Source organism: Alosa sapidissima, chromosome 1, assembly GCF_018492685.1.
Source record: "Alosa sapidissima isolate fAloSap1 chromosome 1, fAloSap1.pri, whole genome shotgun sequence".
In the NCBI taxonomy this organism is placed as follows: domain Eukaryota; kingdom Metazoa; phylum Chordata; class Actinopteri; order Clupeiformes; family Clupeidae; genus Alosa; species Alosa sapidissima.
In genome coordinates this window covers 26,836,450-26,860,689 of record NC_055957.1, presented here as the reverse complement: position 1 = coordinate 26,860,689, position 24,240 = coordinate 26,836,450, and the positions used below count along the sequence as shown (strand labels likewise).

The 24,240-nt window shown below is 44.5% G+C and overlaps 4 protein-coding genes and 1 long non-coding RNA gene across 9 annotated transcripts in view; 3 read left to right on the top strand and 2 right to left on the bottom strand.

Annotated features, from left to right (window-relative positions):
- chrng (cholinergic receptor, nicotinic, gamma) overlaps positions 1 to 3,700 on the top strand; it is a 7,281-nt gene extending 3,581 nt beyond the window's left edge. The window contains exons 5-12 of the mRNA XM_042098280.1: positions 166 to 321; positions 449 to 546; positions 905 to 1,105; positions 1,500 to 1,614; positions 1,949 to 2,063; positions 2,256 to 2,490; positions 2,806 to 2,939; positions 3,181 to 3,700. Coding sequence (XP_041954214.1) covers positions 166 to 321; positions 449 to 546; positions 905 to 1,105; positions 1,500 to 1,614; positions 1,949 to 2,063; positions 2,256 to 2,490; positions 2,806 to 2,939; positions 3,181 to 3,348 — 1,222 coding nt within the window. The 3' untranslated portion in view covers positions 3,349 to 3,700. The remainder of the gene's footprint in view (positions 1 to 165; positions 322 to 448; positions 547 to 904; positions 1,106 to 1,499; positions 1,615 to 1,948; positions 2,064 to 2,255; positions 2,491 to 2,805; positions 2,940 to 3,180) is intronic.
- Positions 3,701 to 4,595: 895 nt separating this feature from the next.
- Positions 4,596 to 10,560, top strand: LOC121715324 (phospholipid scramblase family member 5). The gene is made up of 8 exons (XM_042100935.1): positions 4,596 to 4,676; positions 5,703 to 6,113; positions 6,492 to 6,566; positions 6,989 to 7,181; positions 8,147 to 8,258; positions 8,567 to 8,666; positions 8,836 to 8,894; positions 10,223 to 10,560. Exons 2-8 carry the CDS (start codon positions 5,747 to 5,749, stop codon positions 10,247 to 10,249), a joined length of 933 nt encoding a protein of 310 aa, XP_041956869.1. The 5' UTR covers positions 4,596 to 4,676; positions 5,703 to 5,746; the 3' UTR covers positions 10,250 to 10,560.
- A 609-nt stretch (positions 10,561 to 11,169) lies between these two features.
- Positions 11,170 to 16,016, bottom strand: eif4e2 (eukaryotic translation initiation factor 4E family member 2). Of its 4 annotated transcripts, none has more exons than XM_042100952.1 (8): positions 15,688 to 16,016; positions 14,883 to 14,994; positions 14,598 to 14,732; positions 13,942 to 14,046; positions 13,203 to 13,411; positions 12,578 to 12,714; positions 12,113 to 12,189; positions 11,170 to 11,954 (listed from the first exon to the last, which is right to left on the bottom strand). In XM_042100952.1, the coding sequence occupies exons 1-7, from the start codon at positions 15,705 to 15,707 to the stop codon at positions 12,161 to 12,163; spliced, it is 747 nt and encodes a 248-aa protein (XP_041956886.1). In that variant the 5' UTR covers positions 15,708 to 16,016; the 3' UTR covers positions 11,170 to 11,954; positions 12,113 to 12,160. The 4 variants fall into 4 exon arrangements, with proteins under 4 accessions (XP_041956886.1, XP_041956881.1, XP_041956905.1 ...); XM_042100947.1 differs by having other exon boundaries at positions 11,170 to 11,983; positions 15,688 to 16,014; XM_042100971.1 differs by having other exon boundaries at positions 13,259 to 13,411; positions 15,688 to 15,993.
- On the top strand, positions 13,318 to 14,084 carry LOC121715349. The gene is made up of 2 exons (XR_006033590.1): positions 13,318 to 13,452; positions 13,903 to 14,084. It is a non-coding gene; the product is annotated as an uncharacterized LOC121715349 (long non-coding RNA).
- A 564-nt stretch (positions 16,017 to 16,580) lies between the features above and the next one.
- capn10 (calpain 10) lies at positions 16,581 to 24,222 on the bottom strand. Of its 2 annotated transcripts, XM_042100915.1 has the most exons (13): positions 23,973 to 24,222; positions 23,535 to 23,712; positions 23,158 to 23,289; positions 22,489 to 22,685; positions 21,867 to 22,108; positions 20,969 to 21,110; positions 20,689 to 20,852; positions 19,949 to 20,226; positions 19,444 to 19,646; positions 18,695 to 18,941; positions 18,265 to 18,452; positions 17,850 to 17,895; positions 16,581 to 17,702 (listed from the first exon to the last, which is right to left on the bottom strand). In XM_042100915.1, exons 2-13 carry the CDS (start codon positions 23,664 to 23,666, stop codon positions 17,673 to 17,675), a joined length of 2,001 nt encoding a protein of 666 aa, XP_041956849.1. In that variant the 5' UTR covers positions 23,667 to 23,712; positions 23,973 to 24,222; the 3' UTR covers positions 16,581 to 17,672. The 2 variants fall into 2 exon arrangements, with proteins under 2 accessions (XP_041956849.1, XP_041956855.1); XM_042100921.1 differs by lacking the exon at positions 23,973 to 24,222 and having other exon boundaries at positions 23,535 to 23,966.
- Between the last annotated feature and the right edge of the window lie 18 nt (positions 24,223 to 24,240).

Genomic DNA, 24,240 nt, shown 5'->3' with positions numbered 1-24,240 from the left:
TGTCTTTTTTCATTATGTTTTCATTTAATAATCATATTCTATATACAACCTTGACTAAGCCTTGAACATTTTAAAACATTTTTAATCAATGTAACACCTCTATTGTATGGGGGAAAGGTCTTTGTTTCACTTGCACACATTCCTGTCACTCACTGGTTTTGGCAGTATTGATGGCCAGTTTGAGGTGGCACTGTACGTCAACGCCCTGATCGACCCAGATGGCTGTGTCACCTGGATACCCCCTGCCATCTACCAGAGCTCCTGCCCCATCCTGGTCCACTACTTCCCTTTTGACTGGCAAAACTGCACCATGGTGTTCAGGTAAAGACACCTGTAAATATTCATCATTAATAAATCAGTTCAACAGTGTGTGAACTGTGAATGGGAAATAGTGTGTTAGGTACTTTAGACTTGACTACTGTATGATGACCTCCTACATTCCTCTCAGGTCCCAGACATACAGTGCAAACGAGATCAATCTGGTCCTCATGTTTGAAGACAACATCACAATGGAATGGGTTGAAATTGACCCTCAGGCATTCACAGGTGAGCCAACTCTTCCTCCCTCGCCCCTACATCTCACAGGAGGTTCTATAAACATATATTAATAGCCATATTAATAGCCTTCCTTTGAACATGGACTTCCTTTGAATTTGTCTTCCTCTCATCTTGATTAGCTGAATCTCTGATTTAGCTTTCCCAACCAAGAGCCTTGTAATCTCACTGATCGGGTGATTTCTTTATTCTTGGGATGAGCTTGGGTCTAGGGAGAGGCATTCTTGAATTTCCCCTTGGGGATCAATAAAGTATCTATCTATCTATCTATCTATCTATTCAATTAATTTCATTAAAATTATTAGCATGCTTATTTACCGGTAATAGGAATTCCTCTTCATGTGGTTAGAGAATGGCGAGTGGGTGATAAAACACAGACCGGCGAAGAAGATTGTGAACGAGCGCACCAGCCCAGACGAGCTGGACTACCAGGAGCTGGTCTTCTTCCTGGTCATCCAGAGGAAGCCGCTCTTCTATATCATCAACATCATCGTGCCCTGTGTGCTCTTCTCCTCCCTGGGCCTGCTCGTCTACTTCCTGCCAGCCAAAGGTACAAGGGAAATGGAGTGCTACTTTTCTCTTAGCGTCAACAAAATCAGTGTGAAGTCGAACTTTTTTCAGTTTTGGGGACATACTTCATGAATATGAATATTCAATTGGGGTGGGGAAAATGTCCTATCTCCTATGAGGAAAAAATAGCGAAAACTATCCTATGCATATGTTTACTATGTAACAACAATTATGCTTGCTAGTCATTGCAAATAATGAGGCTGTGTAGGCTATCCCAGATTATTTTTTTTCTACATACTGTACATTCAACCACTGATGTTACTAAAACTGAAAATGTTTTATTCATTGTGTTGGTGATGGCTTTGTTGATGTTTTGAGTGCCAGTGATTGATATGTCATGAGTTTGCCTTTGGTTTGGCTTTGGTTGTGTGTAGCTGGAGGTCAGAAGTGTACCATGTCCATCGCCATCCTCCTGGCACAGACTGTGTTCCTCTTCCTAATCGCCAAGAAAGTTCCGGAAACGTCCAAAGCAGTGCCTCTCATCGGAAAGTGAGACTAGCCAAAAACTTTTTTATAACTATTTTTTGATTGTCAAGCACACTCACACACAACAACATTTTTAATGGACTTCTGGTACTAAGAGACACGGCGTTGTGTTCTATTCAAGAACACTGTTCAAAGTGTTCTTGAATAGTGAAATTGTATAGTCTTGAACACCAATATGTGTTTCCCTTCCTTTTGAGCCATTTCTTAATTATATTTTCAGACGGCACATTGTATGGGCTCACAAACCACAAACTTGAATTTCAACAGATGGATAATGGATATTTACTCTGATAGATACCATCATAATAAGATCAGCGTGTGGCTCCTGTTTCATCAGGTACTTGATGTTTGTGATGGTGGTCACAACTATTGTGGTGATGAATGCAGTGGTGGTGCTCAATGTCTCCCTGAGGACCCCCAACACACACAGCATGAGTAATAAAGTCAGAAAGGTATACCGACAACTGTTGCTTATGCAGCGTAAAACTCATACAAACTTGAATTTCCTTTGCAACCTTATGGAAGATATGATAATAGTTTATATAGTATGAGTATATTTATGGACAGTCAAAAAACAGGTAACATTAACCCAAGTATTACTTAATGTGGTTGTGTTCAGAATCATCCATGTCTCTGATTCACAGGTACTTCTGAACATCCTGCCTCGACTGTTGAGGATGCACATGCAGCCGTTGGACCCCAAAGATGACCGCTGCAGCAGAGGAGAGAACGGCTCTCCGTTTGCGCGGCGCCGCCGAAGCTCGGTGGGTCTGATAGCCAAGGCGGACGAGTACATGCACAGGACGGCACGGTCCGAGCTCATGTTCACCAGGCTGAAGGAGAGAGATGGCCTGATGGCTATTGCACTGCAGAAGATCCGTAAGTGTGTGTGTGTGTGTGAGTGTGTGTGTGTGTGTGTGTGTGTGTGTGCGTGTGTGTGTGTGTGACTGAAGAAGAGAGACAGACTGATTGCTATAGCCACCAGAAGGTCCATAAGAATATTCGTGTGTGGGGGACAAGATTCAGAAACGGTCTGGTTCACTTATAGAAAATAGTTTTGTTTAATTCTGCCTCATTTCTCATCTCTTTTGGAGAATGAAAAATCCTAATCCAGTTCAACACAGACTTCATCATGGCCTCGTAAAGTACCCAGTGGGGTTAAATATTTTCCGCATTTTGACCTCTGACCCCCAGAGAATGGTCTGGAGGAGGGGACAGAGCAGGAGATTGGGGCAAGCTTGGCCAAGGCCTCGGCAGATGTCCAGCAGTGTGTGGCAGCCTGCAAACACATCACAGAGAGCGCTAGGCAACAGAGCGACTTCCAGAACGTAAGTCACGGACGCAAAACACACACACACATAATGGCAGCCTGTCCCACTTGATAAATCACCTCAAGCAATCATGAGGAATGCTGTTGCATGCCTAGCATTAGTATAGCATAGTATAGCATATCACAGCATATCAAAGCATAACATAGGATGCCATTGTAAACAATAAAGTATTATTATATAATCATCATTGTGTGTTTTGGGGGGGATTGTAAAGCATCTTCATACATCTTTCCAACAGGAGAATGAGGAGTGGTTTCTGGCCGCTCGAGTGATTGACAGGGTGTGCTTCTTCGCCATGGCGATGCTCTTCATTTTTGGCACGATCGGCATCTTCCTGATGGGTCACTTTAATCGCGCTCCCTTAACCCCTTTTCCCGGAGACCCCAAGAAGTACCTGCCCGAGTAGGAGAGAAAGTAGAGGCTCAAACAATGGAGGCGTTTACTTACTTGCTTGCTCACCCTTGTGCTTCAAGACTTTGGGTGGCAGTGGCATATTTGTTTGGGTGCCATGGGTCAACACAAGGCAAGAGTGGACACAGCAGCAGCACCACTGCTTCAGAGAGAGGCCATGTTGCTCCATGGAGTGAGTCAGTGTGAACACACATGGAGAGGCTGAAGAACAGAGAGAAATAAACAATGTTGAACAATGTGATATTTTCAGACCATACTTCAGTGGCTGGCATTGCATTCTGCAGAAATGTCATTTTATACAGTGTTTTTTTTTTTATCATATACTGTATGTAATATTGTGGAAAATATTTGGCTCATTCTGATCCTTTTTTTTCTAAGTATGTGTGGATAATGCATACTCTTTGTATTTTCTTTTCAATAAAAGATTGAAATTGTTGACATCATTTGACAATAGTAAATGTTACTTTACAGTTACCCTGTAATATGTCTACTGTCATGACCTCTCAGCACTGTAGTGGTTATACTGAAGCAATGCTGTGATGTTTCTCACCAAGAGATTATGAGTATAGGCTTCGCAGCCTTTCTTCCAGGCACAGTGCACCAGTGCACAGTGTGATTGGTGATTAAGACCACGTTTACGAACGTAAAGGGGACGTCATACATATCAAAGGAGAGATTTATGGTACACTAAGTACCTCTTTAGCCAATCGCCTCTTTCGTTTGGGAAAGCCCCCTTTGTGTCCTTAAATTGAACCGACACTTCCAGTAACTAAGATGCTCCCCACCCCCTTATGATCTCATCTCTGTTGGGGGTAGGAATGGGCTGGAAAGGGGGGGTCGAGGAGAGGAGAGATTAGGGGTTAGACTACTCTGTTGTGTGTCTCCCCCCGCTAAGATCCTCTCCTTCAAGAAGACTCTCAATTACATGGGTGAGTGGGACCTTTCTGGGGCAACAATGGGCAGATCCGGCTGGTTGGGATGGAAACGAGAGGGATGACACTGAGCCAGAATGTGTGTGTTTGTGTCTGTGTGTGTTGGGGGGGGGGGGGGATAACCGCTTAGACCAAACCTCCAAACACATCCCCCGCAGAAGGTACACACACACACACACACACACACACACACACACACACACACACACACACACACACATACAGGCACTGCCTTTACAAGAGAGGGCCCTGCCCACTCCACTCACAAAGGCTCAGAGGACAGCTCAGTAAATCTCCTCTGCACCCTCACCACAGAGCCTCCGAGTTTGCCCGCTTCCTGGACATATCTTCTAATGTTTGGAACAACAATCCTGCATTCCAACTAAAAATGGTAAGTGCCGATAACAACACATCTACGTCAGTGTATTTGGTGGGCAAGTGAATATGTTTGTATAGGCAGCCATGGTGTGTAGAAGGGGTTGTCTCTGTCCGAGGTCAGAGAGGTATAACGATGGTCAAACATGGCAGACGGGTGGCACTGACTGCGTCGGTCGTTCTCCTCAACGACGCTGGAAACTGGCTGAGGCTTCAGGGAAGTCTCACTGCCATCAATCACTGTGTACAATTAGCACATTTACTCTCGCTCAATGGAGCCCAAGTCATTTATTAACGCGGACTGTCCTCTTTTATTTCTACTGCTCTATCAAGCCTGATTTCCAAGTTGATATGTGTAATAAGCTTTCATGTGATGGGCATCGGTGGTAGCCAATTGGGGGAAAAAAGAGATTTATAATGTGAAAGGGTTACTTCAGTTGCCAGATAGGACTGTTCAGTGGACAACAATTCCACCAATGCATTTCAGTTGCATCCTATTGGTCATTATTACCTCTGGTAGCCTGTAGCCTGTATTGTAGAATTGTATATTTTCCAGATAAGTATAATTATATAAGCATATACACTCTTTTGATCACGTAAGGGAAATTTGGTCTCTGCATTTATCCCAATTTGTGAATTAGTGAAACACACTCAGCACACAGTGAAGTGAAGCACACACTAATCCCGACTCTGTGAGCTGCCTGTTACAGCGGCGCTCGGGGAGCAGTGAGGGGTTAGGTGCCTTGCTCAAGAGCACTTCAGCCGTTCCTACTGGTCGGGGTTCAAACCGGCAGCCCTCCAGTTACAAGTCTGAAGTGCTAACCAGTAGGCCACGTCTGCCCCAGCTCAGCTGCAGTGGTTCTCAGATTTCTTTCTGGTGCCCTGTTGCCCTGTTGTACTACTAGCAGAAGACCATTCTCTGAATCGCTGAACACTTAAAATATGAAAAGATTTTTTTAAATCGCTATTATCGCTATTTTATTGGTTGCTACTGTTTCACTCACTCACTGACTCACTCACTCACTCACTCCCTGTGTAACAGTAATGATGCTACGGCCTCCTCCTGCTCTGAAGCTGTAGTAGACAATGTCAGCCGTCACTGACCAACCACACCCGTTCGGAGGGCTGGAGAGAGAGAAGCACATCCGCATGGTGTACCATGCCTTCCACAGATGCTGGGGAGGCCGCGCTGATGTGCAGGGCTCGACCACCTCTCTCTGCCCAGAGATGGGAGCCCTCCCTGGGCCCGCGGAGCCTGAGAGCCAGGCGATAGTGCTCCACCAGGGAGAGCAGGGTCCGAGCGGGGTGGCCGGGCCCAGAGCGGGAGCGTCGGGTTTGGAGATGGACATCCTGGAGAGGAGGGACTGCTGGCAGGAGCCAGGCACAGCCAGGGGTCTCACTGCTCTCAGAGCGGTCAGTCAACTGCACATCACAACCAAACCAGAAGCAAGAGGTGAGGCCATCTCTGAGACTGATACTACTGGACAGCCACAGTTGAAGTGGAGGGACGGGGATATTTTGCACACTGTGGAATCAAAGAGATGTGGATTGAGCTTCATAAACAATATTATTGGTTTATCACTGGACAGACAGTTCAACCCTGAGGGATAGAAGTATTTGTTTTATTTCATCTGTTGCTGCTGATAGAAATATTGGTTTAGTTTAAGCTGTTATTGATTACTTGAATAAATAATATTAGTATAGTATAGTGGAAAGGATAGAAAAGGATAGAAATATTGGTTTCATTTTATCTGTCACTATTTGGGATTTAGTGTCAATTCTCAACAAAGGAATTTTAGTGTCCATTCCTGACAAAGTCAATGTTTACCAGGTCCACAGTGTGTCCCGCGAAGAATCTACAATATTGCCAATGACAACAAAGATCAAGTCTTTGTGGTGGTTGAAGGTAAAAAAGCTGTCAGACATTGATTAATTCTGTGATGCACACACACACACACACACACACACACACACACACACACACACACACACACAGATAGACACAGATAGACACACACACACACACACACACACACACAGAGAGAGAGAGAGAGAGAGAGAGATAGAGAGAGAGAGAGAGACACACACACACAAACACAAACAATTTTAAAATACATTCACAACATTTTTAAATACATTACCTATTTTACCTTTTCAAAATGTAGGAGCCTATTTTTACTGTACATTATACATTTTGTATTTATACATACAAATTAATGGACATTTAATTCAGTATTCATTGCATTGTAATGCTGTGGGATGATGATGTCTCTCTCCCTCTCTCTCCCTCTCCCTCTCTCTCCCTCTCTCTCTCTCTCTCTCCCTCAGAGAGCTCCTGTGTGTGTCTGCAGTGCTGTGGTCCAGCGCGCTCCTGTTCCCTGCAGGGCTTTGACCGGCTGGCCCAGCAGGCCTTCCACTTTGAGCGGCCGCTGCGGGCCGACACGTGCTGCCTCGGCTGCTGCCTAATGGAAATGAGGGCCTACTCGGCAGAGAGGCAGCTCATCGGTACCGTGCACCAGAGGTAGGCCGCCCTCCACTGACCACGGGTCTCGTCAGATAGAAGAGAGTAAACAAAGTGTTCCTCTCCTCAAGGACACAGTGTGTGGACATGTTAACAGGAAGTCACATACACCACATAGTCTCTTTGTATGTGTGTGTATGTGTGTGTTTTTGTATGTATTTGTGCAGAAATGTGCAACCATGCGTTAATGGACCGTGTGTCTATGCAATGTACAGTGCTATGCAGTGCAGTACAGTACAGTACAGTGCAGCACAGAGCAGCATTTGTGTCTGTCTCTTTAGATGGGGACATTTGAGGTCTTAGGGCCTCCGCTCTCTTCCCCTCCCGCCTTCCTCTCATTACGTCAGACTGTCCACGCCAGTGATTCTCCCTTTAAAACACTCGTTATGGGCCAGGCAACACTCCTCCTTTTCTTCTGGTGCCAACTATGTGGCAGGGTCAGATAAGGTCCCCTTTGTGTTGTGATGGTGCTGTGATGGGTGGCAGACCGTTTCCTCAGAATTAAATCAGCCGGCTGGCCACTGGGGGCCATAATTAAATGCTTGGGGCGACATGTTGACAGAATCACAAATGCCACCACAAGTGACCGGTTAATTAGATTCTGCATGCTGATCACTACCGTACAGCTTTAGAACTCAAACAGTATATCTGCTGTCGCTACAACCAACACAATCTTTATTTTAGGGGTCTATTGGTGTATATGAAAATACAGAAAAGCACATAGTTGCTATTTAGTACATATCTAACAACCTTTTAACATGCCTTACTTAATTCCTAGCTACCTGCTAATTAATCATTACCTACTATGACCTAAACTTAACATTAAACGTAATCTTACATGGCTCTGATATTAAATTGAAAATTACATCTATGTATTGTATATTTCCCATTTTTAAATGATTTGGTGGTTGTTCACAATTGCCACAATTGCCATTTGAAATAAAGTCTGACCCCTCTCCTGTCAGATGGAGCATGTTCACACCCTATTTTGAGGTGTGTGATTCGGACGGAAGTCTGGCCGTGAGGATCCAGGGCCCCTGCTGTCCCCTGCGCTGCCTCTCCAACCAAGAGTTTCAGGTGTGGGCTCATCTCAGGTCACTCTCTCATCTCATCTAGCACACACATGCCTTGCACTACGCAGGCCACACTTGTGTGTTAACACATATTTTCCCACCAAATGTCAGAAAGGATGGATGATCAGAGATATCAAGTGAACTGCTCTCATGAGCTGATTGTTTGAGGACTTTCTGTCTGTTATTAGTGCTGTTGTGCAGAAATTATTACCCATTCTGCTCTTCGCTGAAGTTAAAATACTGTTAAAATCAAATTTTCACACTGGAGAAATGACCGATGATTTACTCTCACAACACACACACTTGCTTCAGGTGGTGTCCACGCTTGGCGAGACGATCGGCAGCATATGGAAGAAATGGCCTGGCTTTAATGAAGAATGTAACATGGACCATGAATATTTCGGACTGGTCGGTGAGTTGGTCATGCCACATCTTTCACAACACTCACCCACAGTTGGCAGCCACTTCTTCATTCTAAGTGTCCTGTTTTCCCCCGTTACACAACACCAGCACGCTCAGTGCCGACTACGCTGTGTAGATGTGTGGCCGGTATCTCATGTCAACCTCCCCTCTGTTCACAGTCCCACAGGAGATGGCTCTGAACACCAAAGTGCTCCTGCTAGCTGCCACCTTCCTGCTGGTAAGTGAACTCTTCACACACCTTGATGGCATTGGAATGTAATGTACAGTATTTTTTTTTTCATTGCTTATGCATGAACGCAGAAACGACTAATTTTGTCAAAACTCTACACACAATTCACACAACCACACACCCCAGATCATTTACAAAATTAAACTCTTAAAGGAACACGCCACCCAAAGTCAGTAGTAATATATGTTCTTACCTTAACTTTCACGAGTTGAGTCATACCTCTCCCGTGTCGGTACGTGCACAAAACATGAAAGAGGTATGACTCAACTCGTGAAAGTTAAGGTAAAAACATATTACTACTGACTTTGGGTGGCGTGTTCCTTTAAGTCAAAACTATACAGTATTTACAAAAACCCTATTTTGTCACTATATAACACGAGTCACTGATCTGATTTTGTATGAACCAGTTACACACTACGGTGTATCATGTGGAGTACATATGCCACTGCACCCCATTTCTGTTGAGTACTCACCTGTTGCCTTTTACAGTGCTTAGTAATGATTGGACGGTTGACGGTTTAGTTTTACAAAATTTCTTTTAAATTATTTTTACACCTGATGCCTTGTTTGATTAATTGGTTTATTGAAAGACAGGCAAAGAAAATAGTAAAGAAGAAACATTACGTGAGATTTCTGTGTCTAAAGTAGAGGAGTGTGTTAAAGCTGCAGTTGGCAAGATTTTTTTGATGATATTCACTGAAACCGACACTATGCTCCGACAGAACAACTTAAATCAGCCGGTTTTAGAAAAAAACCCGCACTTCTACCTCCACCTAGAGCCTGTTATTTGTTTTGCAAAAATCCACAGCTCCCGGTTCTTCTGGTCCAATCAGAATAGGGCTGTGTGAGATCTGACTGTCAATCACAGTCTGGTGTGCACTGACAAGCACAAACTCATGAGAGGGTGCTCGGTGGTAGTGGGGGAGGGGCATGAGAGTTGTAAACATTCAAAATTTTGATGGCTAAGTCCCCTCAATCTGTCAGACTTGCCAACTGCAGCTTTAAGTGTTTTGCAAAAAGTCTGAGGCTGACCATGTAATTATATTTGTGCAGATCTGGGCTAATGTTTAGGGTTTAAGGTTTTGCTAACTGTAATAGGCCTACTTTAGATTTAGAACCACCTTTAGATAATGCACTGACAATACAAAAGCTATGGGTTGGATTGATAGACAGCACGCATCCTGATGGCAAATTATATCCTACCCATTTAATGGTATGGTCGTGTGAAGGACTATGCCAGCTGTGCTCCAAATCAAAAACATCAGGTCTCCAAAAACCAGGTGAAATTATTGTAATGCTTCTGTCTTTCTCTCTAGAATTACATGTTCTTTGAGATGAGCTGAAGGAACTGGAGCAAGTATCTGTACGAGTTCTACATCAGATGTGGACTATGATGATGCTAATACAACACTAGCTCCAGGTTACAGTATGTCTGAAGCAATATGCAATGGATCAGGGTTTATAATGGCATTGTTTAACTGTGGATATTACTGTGAATAGTCATTTATAAAGCTGTATCTATCTCAGTGTCCGTGTCTGGCTGTTCCTTCTATATTCGTTTCTTATAATGTATGTTAAGATGTTGAGCAAAATACTGATGTTACTTTATTCACAAACCTTTAATTGACACGTTCATTAAAAATGAGTGAGTATGCCTCTGAGTATTTCTTTGGTATTTCCTTAGCGCCTTGGATAGGACAACATACATGTCCTGTCACCCTCAGGAACAGTGTACAATGTTTTTAAAACATGAGAATATGACACAAGTGACCAACGTGGTTAGCAGCAGATGCATAATTAACATTTATTGCTATAATCAATTGTAATCAAACAATGCCTTTGTTTTTTGTTTTAAACATAACCACCATTTCCAGCACCATCTTCTGAAGTCCAGGCAGTATGTACGTATATGGGTACGTAAAGACACATGAGGTCCCCCAGGCCCCCTCTCTGCTCAGTCAAGTGTTTAGAGTCCAAAAGTGTTCTAAGGTTAAGACAAGGGTTCACAGCTGATCCCATGACAGTTCATGAGGCTTTCAGAACTGAGTGAATGCCAGAGCAGCCAATCGCCATTCACCTCTGAGGAAGCCATCACTGACATCTCCTTTGCACGTGACCAATTAGCACCTTGCATTCGATGAGCTGTCTCTGACATCTCCATTGCATCCAACCAATCATCGTTCTGCATTTGGGTAGCTGTCATTCAACATGTCCTCAGCATTAAGGAACTGTTTTGGTCTGTTTTTTGTTTTATCTTTCTTAAAAAAAAAAAAAAAAAAAAAACACGCACACAAAATCTCTTTGGGGGGCGAGAAGAGAGGACGGTAAGCTTCAAGGCCAGGCACAGTGCTACAGGCAGCATGGCGGTCCATCCTACAGAGGCCGTCACCGACACATATACACACACACGTAACCCTACACGGGCCTCACCCCTTTTTTTCAACGCTCAACCTTTGGATTCCAAAAATGTCAGATCAAAGGGAAGAAATCAAGAATGATTCCCCAAAAATGTACATCTTCCAAAATAACATTTTAGAAATATAACATTTTCCCACAACTGCTCTAGTTCAAACAACTTAAAACACTACAGTTAAAATACTGCACTTTAGTAAAACTATACCTGCAACCCTGTTTTTTCTCTTTATGCCAAATACATACAGCTACAGCTGCTCAATGAAAAGTTGTCAGAATTCATAGACCGTAAACTTTTTAAAATCTTGGTGCATCGACTCCTGTACATCACTTGGTTGGTTGGTTGAATGTTGTGTAGACTGTCAACAGTCTACTTCTCTAGATCACAGCGACAGTATTAAGTTTGTCATCATAAGAGTGCCCCCTGGTGGTTGTCTATAGGGACTGCATGCATCAGGAGCATGAGATTCCCAATCCTCTCTAGTTTCCATTCAACACATTGCTTCCCTGTTGAGCACCTGGTTCCATTCTTCTTTAATGTGGATTTACTGGTCATCTCTGTTTTGTTTGTATGGTATGTTTTAAGACAGGAACCTCTCGTCCAACAGCCAGGTATCATCCATGGTGAGCATTGCTCTTCGTCCAAAAATAAAAATAGAAGAAATCTGTTTTAGGAGAGAGGGATTCTTAGGCAGATATCTCTGCAATACATCCACACAACAAAACATAGGTAAAATATAGATTAGATTAAAAAAACTAAATGTAAAAGATTTAATTTTCTGTTTAGGTCATACCCTTGGCATAGACTTGCTGAAGAAGACCTTAGCGTCCCCCACTAGCATTCACAAGGCCATGGAAGTCTTCCCAAGCCCTGCCAAAAGAAAAACCAAGATCATGATTTCTGACATTCACCCACAAATCCAGCCAAAGTTACGGAGATGTTATAATGCCTACAATTATATACGTAGACTCTGGACACAAGGATTCTGTGATTCTACCCACAAATGCTTGATGGGTAAAGTCAACCACCAGTGTTAACAAAGTACAATACAGTTCTGCAAGTTGAGCAACTATGGGTTTCAATATATTATGTAACTACATATTTCTACATATTACTCACCCTAACACTAACTCTAACAATAACTACACCCTTTAACAATGAAGACGTTGAAGAAGTAGTCATTTTTTAATGTGGTAAGTGTAATAGTCCATAAAACCATTTAAAATCAAACTGATGTGTGAGGCTGTGAGGCTCTTACTTGATGCTGTCTGTGTGCGTCTTGTACTCCATGATGGTGTTGGGGGGCAGGTTGAGAACTCGTCGTAGCGTGTCTCTAATGCGTGCGGTGGTGGCCTGGTCACTGGCCGTTTTGTTCCATATGGATATGATATCCTCCTAGACACATCCACCCACACATCAGTCAAAAGCTGACCAATCGAGAACATAGACCCTTTCAACAATAAAAACAAAAACAATGCTTGAACGTTCTATTTGGGCCCCAATCTACTTCCTCTGCATTAAGATAACATATGGAATGTTAAATAGGAAGTCTTGTGGGGCCAACTATGATGCTGATAATGGAACTCTCTTGAAAGGGTCCATAGAAGCAGTGAAATCATGTTTTGTTGTTTTATGATATTGATTATTAGCATAGATAATGAAGGCTTAGGAAGGAATGTAAATTATTTCTTGAGATAAAGAGCTAGTAGCTAGCAGCTACAGACCTACATTTCACATAATCTTGCTCTTCAGTTAATGGTGCAGCACATTATATTTCGTTGTAAGAAAAAGGACAGAACAGAACAGAACGCTAGAAAGCGAGCAGAGCAGAGCGAGACTGTTGTGATTGTGATTCACTCTACAAATCTCAAAAGCCCAAATGCCTGTCTAGCAGCAGCAGCGGTGTGGCGGTGTTGCTGGAGTGACGGGGGTGGGGCACCTGGAAGCGCACGGACACCACGGCTCCGCAGATCTCCTCGCCCACCATGAACTGCTCCCCCAGCATGGCCAGGATGAGGTTCTCCCAGCAGCGCGACGCCAGGCCCTTACGCAGACGGATGATCCACTTCCCCCCGCTCTTATTGGCATCGTCCTGTGGGATAGCGACCAAACCGCACACATCAACTCTGTCCAGTTAAGGGTCAACCTACATGAGTACCTTTTCATATTAGCATACAATATAACAACAATGTTACAGTCATCGCATTAGTGCATTTTAAAAAGTCAGTCCAGCCATAGGAAACCTACAATTGTTCCTACTTATAACCATGTAGTAACATACATCACAACACTTGGACCAGAGCGATTGTTTCATAGCTGGAAAAGCCAAACATTAACAAAATGGCAACCACTACTGATGGGCAAGACAAGAGACATACTCAAATTCAGAGGGGGTTTAAATACCGACAGGCAGTCTGCTGTCAGTCACATTTAGAGAGTGGGTAACAAAACCCTTCCCCTCTGTAATATTTATACATTCTCATTGTTATATATAAAACATTTACAACAATTCAGTAAAGCAAACAGCTACAAAGGTAATGCTAACTATAGAGAGAAAAACACTGTGTTATTTTTGTTTTACAGAGCAATGCTTCAAACTGGCTGTGATAAAACCACACAAACCTCCCACATCGGTTTGATGCCCTCCTTGAACAGGTGGAAATCACTATGGCCAGTCAGATCACCTGGTCTGATCATATGACTGTAAAATCGCCAGAACTGCTCCACCTGCATAAACATAAAGGCATATACATGCAAAAAGTGTTCACTTCCTGTCAGTCTCCTCATTAATCGCAATTAATGTAACAGTATTATGTTAATAGTTTTGCTTTTCTACATTATGCCTAATTCTGGCTGATCTGATCTGACCAATAAATTAGAAAAGTGTGCATTCTTTAATGCACTGATTCCAAACTCAAGTACATGAAAATATGACTTTTCCTGCATTTAGAGGTTAAGAGTTTGTGGTTTGTGCCAGAAGTCTTTCGAAGTCTAAGTCTTAAATATAAAATGGCCTGGGCCACGTCTGAAGTCAGGCACAGTGCCTAAGAACTTTAAAGCCGGAGTAGCCTACATGGTCTTAGTGACCTTTCTGCAAGGTTGGAATTTCAGACTTGTCTCACAGCAGCCAGATGTTCCTCTGGCATCTCCTCGGCTGAATGTGATACAGCTCAGCGGCATGGTAGAACCTGGTGTCCTAAACCTGCTTGGTGTATCTGTGTATTGTGTGTGTGTGTGTACTACTGTGAGTGTGTGGGTGTGTATGTGTATGCTCTCACCGAGGCAAAGCTGCCGATCTGTTTGATGTTCTGCTCGTAGCTCTGAGAGCTAGCGGGCCGTCCTGGAGTGCGACGGGAGTACCAAAAGGTGTAGTTATACTGCAGAGGGTGTTCCCCTGCCCCCGGAATCACTACCTGCAAACACACACAGAACTGCTGCTGACACCTGGCGACACACCTCACCAACTTATAACAGTAGGCTAAATATAACAGTCATACTAAGGTAGAGATGTATGACAGACATCCACAGAGTTACATGAATACATTCAAACCTCAGACACTTACTTTTCTCTTGGCAGCGCTTGGGTCCTTCTCCTCATCTTCACTTTTTTCCTTTTCACAGTCTTTCGGTGAGACATTGTCTTGGTCATGGTCGCCACTGTCATCATCTTTCAGACTGCAAGGAAAGAACAGTTACTCCCGCTACCGTATGAGTAGCCTACTCGGCTTGTCGTATTGAAATGGCATGGTGATATCGAACACATCACCTTGACAAAACTAGATAATTAGGTAGGTAACGTGGTAAGTTTATCTGGTTGACGTTTATTTACTTTTGCTAAGACTTAGACTGGAGGGGGAACTAAGCTAGCAACTAACTTTTGAACTGGGGGCGGCTGTGCAGTCACTATTGGCTAGCTCTTCAGAAATTCTACACGAGTTATTTTCATCATAAGTATTTATTTTTTTCAAAGTAATGCGCGTAACGCGACAAGGGTGTTTAAGGGATTTATCGAGCCGGTTTCCAGCGCACCTGCCCCTGCCTCTCACATACTTGCAACCCGAGGATCCAGCGCGGGCCTAGAGGCCGTACCCGTTTCCGTGCTTTCGATCTCAACAATCGACACAGCCCCTAAACAAAAATACAACTGTCGGTCGGCACGTGCAAACTACGTGAAAGATAACATATAGAAAGGTAGCCAGTATGACAGCCGTAGATGAGTGAGTGACCTCGGCTTCCATGCTTGGGAGTCTATCAGACACACCTCTTTCTTCATGGTCTCAGTAGTAAAAGAATAACTGCACGCTGCCGATTTTACACACATGGACCCCACAGTTCTGTTAACATGCAAAGTTCTATTTGGATACTCACGCGTCAAATTTGTTGTTCATTATTTTCAAGGTGGGCGTCTGTCTTCGGGAGTCCGACTACAGCCCCGCAAATTCCGCAGAAGCGCAGCGGACGACGTGCACAAGTGCTGACGGATACACGCATCGTTCTGCGTCGACGTGCACGTTGTGCATATGGTTTACAAATTCATATCTGTCGCCTGAGCATCATATTACAAAGAGTTCTGTGGTTCATTCGGCTTACATCAGAATGTCTCCAGACAGTTTTCCTGGATATTTTGTTCAATATTTCCTCTAACGAAACTAATCTTTGTTACTAAAGCCTACTTTAACTAAAAGTTATTAACTCAATATTAAATGGTAACACTTAAAAAAAAAACATGTTTACATAACTACAGGCGTGTATTATGTATTTATTACCAATTAATTTGTTTTGACCCAACACATTTTCAAGTAAAACATAGCCTACACTATCTTTAAAAAAACTTTTGAAGACAACTCTTCTGAGAATACTTTCTCTCCTTGCGCTTCTGACAAAAACGCACTTACCTAGGGAGTCCTTCCTCTCCACTTCCCTCCTCTTCTACCACTTCTCCTACCATACCTGACTAGTACTTAGTACTAGTCCTGAATTTCCCCTCGGGGATCAATAAAGTATCTATCTATCTATCTATCTACTTATTAATATGTAGGCACTCTTATCCTCTAGTACTAGTATTGACAGATGCAGTGGTAATTCCTAACTGTGTCCCCTTTACCCTGTACATTAAATGTTATTATATTGCTGTAGCTGCAGTTCTGTACCTTAAATGTTAAAATACTGAAATGTTAATAGCTGAAATGTTATGTTATTGCTCTAAGCCGCTTTGGATAAAACACATCCACCAAATGAACGTAAATGTAAATACACACAAATATTTTGGACATAATTTACTTGTTTACATTTCACTGTACTTTAGCTTTCCAAGAAACAAGCAAACAACATTTACCACTTAATAAACAGACGTTCTCTTTCACCCTCCATCAAACACACACACACACACACACACACACACACACGCTGGTCAGGCCACCGTGCGTTCATCCCTCAATGGGCCATGGCCTGTCACCCCCAGGACATGAGGCAGCCATGCATGCCTCTTCTGCGGTCGCTGCGTGCTGAGCCAAAAACCAGGGCGGCTACTTCCAAAGGGGACTCCGCAACCCCCTCCTTACCCATCACCCCCCAGCCCTTCCCCCTACCACCCCATCCCATCCTAGACTACCTCACTGCCCTCTGAGCTTGCCCCAACTCCCATCTACCCCCCAGCCCCCACTTCAGAGCTTTAAGAGGCGGGCTGCTGATCACTATAGCCCCTACTCAGTTGATGGCTGGTGCTGGTTTGGCGAGCAGGGTTGGCCTGGCACTGGTTAGGGTGTAGAGATAGAGGGACCTACAGGGTAGGGCTGGGGGGCATAAAGCACCTAAAGGTGGGCGATGGAAGGTAGAGTGCTCGGGTAGCACAGGAACGAGTTCACAGAGGCATGCTGACTTACAGAGGAAGTGTCGTATTCTTCCTATTTGTGTCTTGTTTCTCTGCACTGTATCACCACGTCCAAACTCCTGTGTACCTTGTACATTTGCTGAATAAAGTGATTCTGGTGGCTGCTGGGTGATGAAGGGGTGTAGCCAGCTGGTGAGATCCTCATACCCAACCACCCCCCCCCCCCCGCGCGCGCGCTCCCCTCCATGAGAGACATCTTTGTTCGTGAGTGGCGGACGAGCGCCTGTTTGTTTACACCGCGGAGTCGTGTCGTCTCCCATTAGCGAGCGGCCAGCGGACGCGCTGTGATGTGCTAATCGGCTACTGGAGGACTGCTGGAGCGTATGGGGGTGCGGGGGTCCGGGGGAGCCCGGTGGAAAGGGAGGAGGTGGAGAGGAGGAAGGGGAAGTCGCCGGCCACTTTCATCTGCGTCCAAAGAGAGAGGACCCACGTCAGAACCGTCGGTAGTGGAGAGGATCGGCAGCTAGCAGCGCATCAGAGAGATGTAAGAAACCTGCCGCGTGAGAGAGAGAGGGGGAGAGAGAGAGAGAAGGAAAAAGTGGGGGAGCAGGGGACAAAGAGGAAGAAAGATAAAGATTCTAATCATTAAGGATACAAAGTGACAGATGGAAGACCTACCAGACTATTGACTAGTACTTACCTCCTGTATGGCTGATCCCAGGCTTTCCTGGCTCTGTACCACTTTTCTGAGCAGAATACAAATAAAAAACAAGACACATTATTTTGTTAATTGATTACATAATTATACTAGTTTGCAGTAGATTTATCAACATAATAGCACCAAGAGAAGATGAGATGGGAGTTGGAACCTGTTCACTCAGTGAATAATCTTAATAATAAGGGGCATTACAAGCACATAGGAGTGGGTGAACTTGTAGGCTCCATATTACACTTACTGTGCTGAATCTGGCTCCAATTACAACAAATAGCAGCTCTCATTTTTCAACCAATTTTGCCTTCATTTCCACAGAAAGAAAACGCATGAAGCCATGTTGTCCAGGCTTGCTACAGCCACTGTTAGGGCACAGGCTTGTTCATTCTGTGCGGGGACCCACCTGTGTATTCTGCGGGCCAGGGTGAGGGTGAAGTGACCACTACAGTCTGGCTGGTAGGTGGAAGGGATGATGGTGTAGGCGCCGGTTCTCAGGCTGCAGGCCAGACTCACTTCTTGGGAGTAGCAGTGAGGCACGCAGCTGGCCACTGGCTCCTGGTCCAAAGACATGCCTGCTCCACCGTCAAGGACCTTAACACATGATTCATGGGAGATAGTGACTGAACTCTCTTATATGAGTTACGGTCAGTGTATTTATGTTTAATTGTGCATATAGACGTATTGTACATATCCTAGATTATCCTGTATGTATCCTATATTCATCTGAGAGAAATTTGTGTAAATGCCTTACACATGAGACTAGGTATAAATTCAGTTGAAAATGGGCTAGATAGCCCTCCGAAGAGAGCAATAGAAGAGCCGCCTCTTCTCACCTTATAAATGTGAAAGCCAATGGCCTGACAGGCTGACTCAGAGCAGTTCTGGCACAGTGTGACCCTGACGTTGGGTCCGCCTGGGTCATAGGTCACAGTGAGAGGGAATCGGGGGTTCTGCCCATGAGACGGAAAGTTCCGGCTACCCCCCGCAGACGAGCCGGGCGTCCATGAGCCATGGCAGCTGCTGGTCTCCCACTCCCCCTCCGAACTGGATGGCGCAACAGCCTCCCTCATTCTCACTGCGCTGCAGGAGCACAGTTGCAGCACACACGTCAGTCAGGCAGAGCGACTATTACAAACATCTGGAGACGACTTCTTATTCATGAAACACTTGAAACACCATCTCCACGTCAGGAAGAAACTACAGCCGGGCAGACAGTGTGCATTTTTTTCCAGAAGCATGTGATACGGTAACTCACCATCCAATTGATTTGAGGCTAAAAATCACACCTAAATTGCACTGTGTCTGCTTGGTCTAAGGAAACCAAACTCTTTTTTCCACGGGTTTCCAATGTTCTATTATTGTACTTTCTAAACACAACATGTTATGTACACACTATGTATATATTGTTAATTTTTACAGTGATATGTATTGTTCATAGTACAATATCTATTTTGTCACTGTTTATCTTTGTACCTTTTATTAATTGCTATTATTTATTGGTCAAACACGCATTGCATGTATTCCTATGCCAAAGGTAAGAAACATTGAACTCATAAATTGCCATGTGACCCAGGTCACTTGCCTGAGGGTGGTGGGGCTGGAGGAGTAGACCCTCAGCAGGAAGCTCGCCTGTGCCCCCTGCTGGAAGGTGCTGGGAATGAGCAGGTGGAAGCCAGCGCTGAGCTGAGCCTGAAGCATCACCTCACGCTCGTACGCATGCGAGTGTGTGCTCGCACATGGGGCACGGTTTAGCGTACGCGACAGGTTCAAGTGTTTTTTCTCTATCTGGGGACCAGACACACACCCAGATATACACACACACACACACACACAAATTGTCATTCTGAAGGCATGACAGCAATGTGACATAATGATGTGTATTTTCTTTCTCTTTCTTGTTTATTTCAGCCCTTACTGCTGTTTTACCTAACATGTTACTTCAAGGATCCCAGAGTGCACAAAATATCATATCAGATTTAACACCATTATGGTAAGTGGTAAATCTTATTTAATTTTTAACAATTAAAACTACATGTTCCTTCAACAAAGAGGTGTTCTTTGCAGATGTTTTCTCCTCGACCTCCTACCTTCCACATGTGGAGTCCGATAGCGTGCTGGTGTCTGCGCTCCAGACCTCTAACCCCCCGCGGCGTGGTGCCCCCATGTCTCGTCCCATCGCGGCTGGGCACCATGGTCCGCTCCTCTGGGTCATGCTGCAACAGACACAGCAGCACCTCAGCAGGCTCTCCCAGCCTCAGCCAGAATTTTGGGTTGGAGGCGTAGCTGCTGCTGTTGCGACAGCCGCCCGCCGACTGACCCCTCAGCCAGCGGCCTCGTGCCTGCTGCCTGTGGGCCAGGACAGCTCCTGTGGGAGCAGAGGGACACTCATCACATGATCCTCCGGGTGGTTGTGGTCTAGCTGTTAACTGGACTTCTAAGTGTAAGGCCAAAAATGTGTGGGTTTGTTACCCAGAGCTGTCACCCAGACCAGAAAGTCTGTAATCAGTTCTGTGTAGAATGTGTAATATATTGCCCAATCCACTACTGTCCATGAGAGATGTAGAGATGTTCTATATATGCTATTGTGCACCAGACATAAATGTCTTCATAATATACCATTGCAATATATAAGTGCTTTAGGTTTTACTTCTGAAGTAGTGCTGTCTGTGACTTAGGAACATGTATAATAACTTTGTAAGAAAGACAGTCATTTTTCTTATCATCACAATTAATACATCAAACACCAAATTCATTTATATAAATCACCCTTTTAAACACTCACTGTGACGTTAGACTGATTTTAAAGCAAAGTCAATGATGTCAGTACCAGTATAAATGCTTTGTAGATGTCCATCAATGATTGGATAGCCCACCGTGACCTCATCAAATTCCTTCAGGAACTCTTCCATGTTGACCCAGAATTCCCCTTGTTGAGTTCGGCTGAGAAGGTCCAGGGCACAGGCTGGCTCCAGGGTTTTCCAGCCAGTACCACTAGAGCAACACAGAGCAAATGTTGGTTATGATAATGGCATGCCTGCTAGTATGGGTAAATGGCTGTGATGGATTTATATGTAATGTAGTTTTGCCCGTTTGGGTCAGTCACTCACTTCTCTGCCCAGGCCCCACTCCAGCACCGTCTCCCCCATGGGTTCCTGATTCTGAGTAAACATTCAGTTTCCCCGGCAACAGTCTGCACATCTCTCCACTCCAGCACACTCATGGCATGGTACTGCCATTGCTCACTGACACCTGCATGACAACAATATGCGGAAGGACAGAGACCTCTTATCACGGCAGCAAAACAAGACTCACCGGGGAACTACACATACACAGAGTCTGTGCAAACACAACAAAGCTCTTCCTATGAGGAATTTCCCAGCGGTAGTGACGCAGGGAAAACTCACTTCTACATTTCTAAACTTCCTGTTGGATGAATGGGCCCATTATCCAATCGTCTTTTCCTCAATGGTCACACGAGTGGAGCACAGTGCTCAGCACAACCGGCAAAACTTTCCCGCAGTTGGTTCAAAGTATTGCCTTATATGCTGTATGTATAACACAGCTCTGTTATAACCCATTAAGAAAGCTGAATTCCTCCTCCTATACCGATCAAACATTCTCTCTCTTTAGGCTCAAAGTGACCTTAACTTTGCAAAAGGTGCTATGTGAATCCCATCCACACAGCAACTTTTGGCATGTTAAGGTCACTTTTGAATACTATCATTCTTAAGTGGAACACACACCAGTTCCGAAATGTGTGCAGCATGCTCCGCTTCAAACGTCCGATTACTCAGATTCCACTCAATACGACCCCACAAAGGGACTCAGCCATGTTGATTATGATTTAGCTCTATTTTTGTCTGCGCCGCGCGATAACATTGTTTATTGAATGCTTATCAGTTCAAGATTTCAGCACCAGTGTGGGGGCACAAGTGACATACAGTGTAATGTGTGGCTTGACTACTGTGCATGCTACAGCGGATTCTGTCCCTTTGTCTCTCTCACCTCCTGTGTTGTTGTGTAAGGAACAGCTGATGGCGCAGCCCTCTTTCACTGCCTGAGGCAGCTTCAGCTCCTTTCTCCTCCTGGCAGGAGGTGGTGCGTCTCCTCTGTCCTCTCTTTCCTCCTCCTGCTCCCTGACCCCTGTGGAGTGTCGGAGGCTCCAGCGCTCTGCCACACCTCCGCTCAGGTCCACCAGCGCCTCACACACCTGGCCCGCCCATAGGGCCTCGTAGGAGCCGTGCAGCCTGGACACAACACGGAACTATTGAGGGCCAGTGGTGACTGAATAGAATGTAGGGGGATGTTTATGGGGGGTGCAAGCTTTTCTTTTCCCTGGCTATGTTTATTTCAAGCCCATGTAGAGCTTCAATGGTATCTTAATGTTTTTTCTTTTTTTTCTACTTGACCACATGATGAACACTTGTTGTAGAATAATATAACTGACATGCTGCCCCCCCCCCCCTGACTTTTTCTATTGATGTTCAAACTACTCACTGTAGATCATATTGTGCATCACATTCAATACAGTCCTGTGAAGCGACTTCATGCGCTGTTACATGCACTGATTTCCAAAACTAAACAGGACGAGGACTGAGATTAAAACCACCGTAAAGCAAATACTCACTTGGCATACGCCTTCTCCAGCAGTGCAACCCAGAAGGCACTGGGACACAGGCACTGGGAGAAGCAGAGCTTGTTGTCGATGCAGGGCAGGCGGTCATCCACCTGGACCTCCACCCACGCACCCCTCTGCCAAAAGTGCAGTAGGAAGCGCCCTGAGTAGCCCTGCTCCCCCCACTGCGGCTGACCTGCTGGTAGCACCTGATAGTAGGAGATGGACCCAGGATTAAACCACTAAGACAACGCCTGCCCAGTGCCCACCTCTGAGATGACCCATGAACCAAAAGTATTCTTGCAGATGTCAAGTCATCTGCTTTGCAATGCATACATGTTTTCAATAAGATTGCAAATGCTTTTCATTCAGCATAAACCTGTCTGACATCATTATCATCATCAATTATGATAAACAAATCCAAACGTGATCTCCAAAGCAGATATTCTCATGGTGCTACCTCTTCCCATTATAAACCAGGGATGGCAAGTTCTTCTATTATCACTTATTTGTTCTTACTCTACATGACAGGAAAATACTTTCTTCCTCATACCTCTCCTTTCATGTGCAACTGGGTGTATCCACTATCCACAATCAAACTGTCAACATCAGCGAATAGTCTGTGAAATACAGTATAGCCTGAGTACATGGACAGGATTTGAGTTATTTCAGTGGAATTACCTGGTCCATCAAGTCCTTGTTCTTCAGCAGCATAGTGCAGGCACACAACAACCAACAATCTCCCAGAATGCCTTGCTTGGCATGAGCCTTGGGTGGGTCAAGCGGGAAAAGCCGAGGAGACTGACAAATGTCCTAAAAACATGACAATGTCTCAACAAACTACTAGACATGCTCAGGATTCACTAACACAGATACATATCTATAAATAACTTCATTATATTATTTATTATAAAAACATAACCGATTCAAGTGGTTTGACAATATTATAACTGCTTGTGCTTACAAAGAATTTCTCCCAACCTTATTACCAACATTATTGGTAGCCAAGTTAGTATGTCTGAGGTCACTATTAGTAAAGTTATTCCTCTCATAACTACCTGGGGACGGAGCCAAGTGATGTCTCCTTGCAGTGCAGAGATGGGTGTGACATCTGATGAGCACAGGGAGGACGCTTCCGAAGGGAAATCAGGGTCCTCAAACAAGCAGGCAGCCTCATCCTGGGGCTCCATAACAACAGTGTGGCTGAAGTTTCAGGAGCTTTGATGATAGCTTTCGCTGTGGACAGACGAGAACACAACTTCATGTCTACCCCCAACTATCTATTTTTTATACAGCGCACCAACAATCCGAGATATTGTTATGACATGAATGAACACAAGACAAGACAAGACCGCTGGATGGATGAGCTGCTGCTGCTGGACCAGTGCTGACTGACGCGACATCATTTCGCAATACCATGAAACAATGAAATATATAACCAAGGGTCGGCATATTTAAAACTCGAATAAACATGCATCAATGTAAATGCAACAAACCATCGTGTTAGCCTACGTCACATCACTTCCATGGCATTTTGATTTGAGTGAAATCGCGCTCGTTACAAACCGCTGCAGTGACAGTCGAAAGCATGGATTCATTCATGCCGTAGGAGGTGTTTACATAGCTAAAGTAGTAAACTCTTATAATCACATACACACTGGAATCATATCAAAATTTGCATGGCAAACTGCATAGCTTTAAACTGTCAATGCTCAGACAGTAGCATATCCGACTGTGCAGTGTGCACCCGCCCCACTTCCGGTC